At 33.0% G+C, this 6,000-nt stretch overlaps 1 protein-coding gene across 2 annotated transcripts; it reads left to right on the top strand.

The window, feature by feature from the left end:
* Positions 3,094-5,289, top strand: LOC104713359 (nuclear speckle RNA-binding protein A-like). 2 transcript variants are annotated; one of them, XM_010430460.2, is made up of 6 exons: positions 3,094-3,413; positions 3,649-3,764; positions 3,850-4,114; positions 4,217-4,278; positions 4,391-4,472; positions 4,773-5,289. In XM_010430460.2, the coding sequence occupies exons 1-6, from the start codon at positions 3,320-3,322 to the stop codon at positions 4,868-4,870; spliced, it is 717 nt and encodes a 238-aa protein (XP_010428762.1). In that variant the 5' UTR covers positions 3,094-3,319; the 3' UTR covers positions 4,871-5,289. The 2 variants fall into 2 exon arrangements, with proteins under 2 accessions (XP_010428762.1, XP_010428760.1); XM_010430458.2 differs by having other exon boundaries at positions 3,095-3,413; positions 3,622-3,764.

The raw sequence follows: 6,000 nt of genomic DNA, 5'->3' as shown, positions 1-6,000 counted from the left end.
TTTTTATTTTATTTTCCGGGAGATAAATAGTGTGGTGGAGAGAGAGAAAAATCCGGCGGAGAAAAACGACGGAAAAGCAAAAAGGAACAAGGAGGAAGACAAGCAAGTCAGAGACAGCGATGACAGAGAGAAGACGTGAATCAACAAAAAAAAAAAAAAAATTAAAAGAAACTTTCACCACGGTTAAAAAAAAAAAACATATTTAATTCTTTTTTTTAATTAAACATATTTAATTCTACTACTATTGTATTTTTGTACCACTAATTAAAGGAGACCAGTTTATTTACTTCTAGTTATTACTTATTAGTTATTACCCAACAATATATACTTTATTCTTCCTTTTTCTTTTATCTTTAAATGTTCTTAAAACTTAAATTTTTATTAGTTATTCCCCATGCAGCAGAGTACTACATTCGAACTTAAATTTTTTTTGGTGTATTAATTTTTATCTTTTCATTGGCATGGGCATTGTCAAATGTGATGAATTGATACATCATATTCTCTGTTTGCAACTTATAGTTTTATCTTCAATCTGATGATACAGCCTACTTCATGGACATTCATATTTCTTAAGACTTTTACTCTTATCTTAAATATGACTAATACTGAGTTCTAATCCAATTAGGACAAGAGCTGGCCGGTTCAGGTTGTCCGGTCTAAGAAAGACTTCACGCAAGGAGGGGACTGGGGGCTATAACGGTAATTTAAAAAGAGGGAAGGTTTATTCTTTTTGCGCAGCTACGTTGAATGTTGGTTGCCGTTGGATACGAAAAGACAAAAGTACCCCTAAGAAGGAGGGTAAGTAAGTGGGGCCCCGGTTGGTCTTTGGTGCTTCCCTCCAGATTTTGTGGGAGTTAGTCGAGGAGAATGTATCACTTTTTGGTGAAAACAATAATAATGCAATGCATCATCTCCCAATTCTTTTCTCTACTTTTTTTTGTTTTTATTTTATCTATATCATTTTGTTATACTACTATAGTATAACTCAATTCTTTATTTGTGTAATCCTTGGAAATTCACCGACAAAACAAATTAGTAAGTGGTTTACAAACGAATATGAATGTGATTTTGTTTGATACTAGTAGTATAGCATTACATAGGATCTAGCTCGTCTCGACATTGTAAAAGCAAATCGAAAACCTTGGATTGGATGATCCATGCCCAAGTATCAAGACACAAAAGTTATTGTTCAATTTTCCATGCATTTATATATATGTAGATGGTAGTATGGTACTATTATACTACTACTAAAAATATTGGAGTTTTATAATCTAATACTATTGTACATTTGGTATTTAATATTACATTATATATATATATATATATGCATTGTTAACGAATATTATATGTATATAAGGAGACTTAAAAACTAACATTTGAATATCTCCACTTCTCCTGGTGAAATGAATAAATGATCAATCAATTAAATAATATATACTGTAATCTTTACAAACTTCAACGATATTTTCAAGTGTTCCGAACATTGTATTATATTCTTTCTCTTTTACAATTGTTATGGCATATGACATATGTACATTAATTTATTCAAATGTTGCTAACTGTTGGAACGTAAGATTATTAAAACCGTTGCGTCTACGTTAATACTTTGTTCACATTAAACTCTGCAATTGTTGAAGGCTACTGAAACGGAGAATCTCATTAATAATACTTGCAAGTACCGTTTTTTTAAAAAAACTAATAAGATCATGTAAATAGCATATATGTGTGACTGTGTGTGTGTGTGTTACAAGTTACAACCAATGCCAAAATATATGCATATATAAAACATCAACAAATGTAGTTTTTTTTTTTTTTTGTGATACAGTATACAAAGGAATATAAATCAATAGTAAAGTTTTGGAGTGGAAATTTTTGATAAAAGTTAAAGTAAATTAGAGGGTGCGATGATAGATTGTATGATTGGAGTTTAGAGAAATAAAATGAATGATGATTAAGGCAAAGAGGGTAGAGAACAAATGAAAGTTTTGGTTAACAAAAAGAAAAAACTCTCAAGGAAACATGGAAACCTACTTACTTTTGTTGTATTGTTGTTGTGTTTGGCCCCATCTCCTCATTTCCTACATTTATATAGTATATGAGTATATATAATAAACATAACTCCGTTTTTATTTTGTCGTTTATATACACATATATTTTCTTGTCAACTACTCCCTCTGTATCAGAATACTTGATGTTCTAGAATTTTTTCTTGTATCACAAAGGATGATTTTCTGTATACTTTTATCAATTAATACTAAGAAATTACAAATTTCAAAAATCATTAAATGAGAATTTAAAAATTTGATGAAATACTATTAGTTAATAATTATAAAAATATGTTATTATAAATGAAGAATACATTTATTGCTAAACATTAAATGTTTTTCTTAATTCATGTAAAAATTCTAAAACATCAAGTATTATGATACAGAGGGAGTATTTATTATTAATTCGCTTATTCAAAGTTCATTCATTGTGATTTTGCATGCCAGCATATGTACTCTCCAAGACAACATCGGAGTATTTTCTCGTTACTCCTTAAGAAAGCATCTATTATACACATACGACAATCGGTAATTCACACATTCACTTATCTTAGACTGATCTGTACATATATATTGTTATTGTATCTCCTCTTCATTTATAGTTGTTTATACCATCGGTTAAATTTATTTGCTGCTGTATAACTGATACTTTGGAGTAAGTGGGCCACTGGTACTCATCTTTGTTCTCTTCTCACCAAAGAGAGGTGTATAATTTGTATTGTCGTAAAAAAAAAAAACTCAATTTTTACTATTATCGCCAAAATTTATCGTTTAACAAAACATAATACAAAACAGACAAGATAGTTGTTTGATCACTTACTTACTAAGCAAAATTAACATGAGTACATGACCAATATATGCATAATGCATGTGTAGCAATATACTGAAAACCGGATCCTGGATACAACAACATAACCGAACTCGGGTCATATGGGCCTGAAAAAAGTTGATTTAGCGGGCCGTTAAACCGTTAAAATTGAAATCATATCGGGTCAATAAAACGGGCCGGGTCTACAAGACTCGGATCTTTGAAGAGAGCAAAAAGAATCAGAAATTTCGAAATCAATCGTGATTACACACAAAGAAGAAACTGGAATCAAAGAGGGATTCGAGAAATTTTTGATTTCGTGAGAGAGCTTTGGAGCAGAAGAAGAAGAAGAAGAAGAAGGAGGGAAGCTAGGGTTTTCTTCAATCAAATCCAGATAGAATCGATTCTATTCATCGAAATTAGGGTTCCCTTATTAAATTATCCATTTAGTAAAGCTTCGATTTCCATGGCGGATGGGTACTGGAACCAGCAGAGACAACAACAGCAACAGCATCAGCATCCTCCAAGTGGTCCTCCTAAACGTCCCCGTTCCGATTTCGGTAAGCTTTCCTTTCACGTTTTCTCTTAATACCCAAATTTGTAAATCTGAGGACATGATTAAGCAATTTGATCGTATCATCAATCATAAGGGGAGTATAAGTAAGCACATAGATAGTTATGCTCGTAATTTGAATGTTATAGCTTAACAAATCCTGAGATTGAGTAATGAAAGAGGTGAATTCAAATGTTTTTGTTACCGTCCTGTAGAAGCTCCACCATCTATAATGACTTCAGGGCATGAGATGCACGGTGGTAGTGGTGGTGGTGGTTATTATCCGCGGGATGAGGATCTTGATGTTCCCGATACTAGAACTATTGGTTCAGCTTATGATCGATACCTCCAAAGCGTGGTACCATTCTTGTTGATTCATTCATTTTTGTTTCACTGTTCTGAAAAAGTTCTGAAAAAGTTTTGTTTTTTTCTTTCTCTTGAAGCAAACTCCTTCTATGCAATCAGGAGAAGCTGGTTCTGTTTCCATGGGAAGAGGAGGAGGAGGTAACGGTCAAACCATTGATGATTTTATGATGAGACGTGGTGGAGTTCTTCCTCTAGACCATGGTCTAAATGGCCATGCTATGGGTTTTGATCCACCAGAATCTGTTGGTAGGCGTAACCGAGAACGACCTTTACCTCCAGATGCATCCAACACTTTATATGTTGAAGGACTTCCTCCTAATTGCTCAAGGAGGGAAGTAGCTCGTATCCTATTTGATGCCAATTGAAACTGATATGCTTTTTTTTATCCTATTTAACTAACTTGACGGAAACCATTTATTTTTACTGTCCTTAACCAAGGTCTAGATATATTTCGACCTTTTTTAGGATATAGAGAAGTGAGACTTGTGACCAAAGACTCCAAACATGTAAGATTCCTTGCTTTTAAGTTAGGGTCTTGTTGGAAATCGCTTACCCAAGTATCTTATTACTTTGATAAACCTACGTACTGAAGTATTTCTCATTTTATGGGCAATACAGCGCAATGGAGATCCTATTGTTCTTTGTTTTGTTGATTTTACAAGCCCTGCTTGTGCAGCGACTGCTCTGAGCACCTTACAAGGTAAACGATAAGCTTCTCTTTCTTGCCACTTTTTTTTTGCTTTTAACTGTTCTCCTGGCTTTTGGATCACTTGTATTTTAAGTTTGTGTTAGTGAATCTTTTTATATTTGGTTGTCTTCCAATTACTACATATTACGATACAGTGAGTTTGGTTTCGAAAAGTACAACCCTACATCATATGCCATAACACACTATGTGCTATATATGCCTTCAAACTATGCCTTAATCCTTAAACCATAAACTCGTCCTATAAGAAGCTATGCGCTTGAACCTTAATGTTCTTTACAACCTATTTCACAGGTTATCGAATGGACGAAAACGAGCCTGATTCCAAGTTCCTACGGCTCCAGTTCTCAAGAAAACCAGGTTCAAGACCAGGACAACGAGGAAGAAGGTGATGGATGACTCAGGGACATTGTGGTTCCTCAACCAAATGGTAGTTTATTGTATCTTGTCTAGCGGAAAGATCATCCATCCGTAGAAATCTCAATTAAACCGCACATTACATCACTTGTTGTATCGTTGAAGCAAACCTGAGTCAAGACTCGAGAGAAACAAAGATGCGCGGAGATTGTAGAATATGAGGTAATAATAGAACCTTAAAAAGGCTCTTATAACATATATATATGTATACTTTTTGTTCCCTTCTTAGCTCATGAGTCCTGTTATTAAGTTGTGTTGTTAATTTCATATGCTCATTACTAAAAAGATTGGCTTTACATATGAATTGATTCTTGTTTATTTTCTTCTGATGGAATTTTTTATATGAAGATGATTATCTCTGGCTAATATCAATAAAAACATTACATTTGCTCTACTCTGCTTTATCCACAACTCTTTTTGTTTTAGTTTTCTTTCTTTCTCAATTCATATGTTTGACTTGTCTTCCTCTCTCCTTTTGTCTTCTCTTCTGCTTGGGAAAAGAACAATTTTTTGGTTTCAGTTCCCTTTTTGTCAATAAGTTTTGTTTGTGAGACGCGTTTGTGGGTGATGTAGACGGGGAAGACTTTATTATTTTGAGATGAATGTTAATACTACAGATTGATTAATTTTATTTAAATCTTTTTTTTTTGTGGTCTGAATTATGTTACACATATATTGTCTGATTGTGGAAACTGTAAACTTTCTGAACGAACATTCGACCGAAGAATAAAGAAAAAGAAAAAAAAGAGACGTGATTAGTATTATTATTACTTTCGGGGTTGTGGATTACTTTTCTAATTTCGACTTCAAACATCATATCGATTACCGGTTAGATGTTGATAGCATTATGATTTACCAACTAAACAATTAGTTTCTTTCTCTTCGTAAACTATTTTTCTAGAGTTTTAGTAGGACTTTTTGATATCTGAATACATTTAAATTTGTATGAAATTTAATTTGAGAATATAAAGATCAATTTATCTCTACCGAAGCTTTGAATACACAAAAACGGAATAAAAAAGGATGATATTACTGAATCTTCTTCGCTAAGGTGTTAAAATCATAACCAAGGCCCGCTCAATCACATCTATGTTGTCTTCATCCA

The sequence above is a fragment of the Camelina sativa genome, chromosome 9 (genome assembly GCF_000633955.1).
Source record: "Camelina sativa cultivar DH55 chromosome 9, Cs, whole genome shotgun sequence".
Lineage (NCBI taxonomy): Eukaryota > Viridiplantae > Streptophyta > Magnoliopsida > Brassicales > Brassicaceae > Camelina > Camelina sativa.
The sequence above is the reverse complement of the archived record's forward strand: the minus strand, read 5'-3'. Positions and strand labels throughout refer to the sequence as shown.

Coding starts and splice junctions, on each gene's coding strand:
- LOC104713359 (XM_010430458.2), top strand. CDS start 3,320: ATGGCGGATGGGTACTGGAACCAGCAGAGACAACAACAGCAACAGCAT. Junction 3,765..3,849: donor ATCGATACCTCCAAAGCGTG/GTACCATTCTTG, acceptor TTTCTCTTGAAG/CAAACTCCTTCTATGCAATC. Junction 4,115..4,216: donor CTCAAGGAGGGAAGTAGCTC/GTATCCTATTTG, acceptor ACCAAGGTCTAG/ATATATTTCGACCTTTTTTA.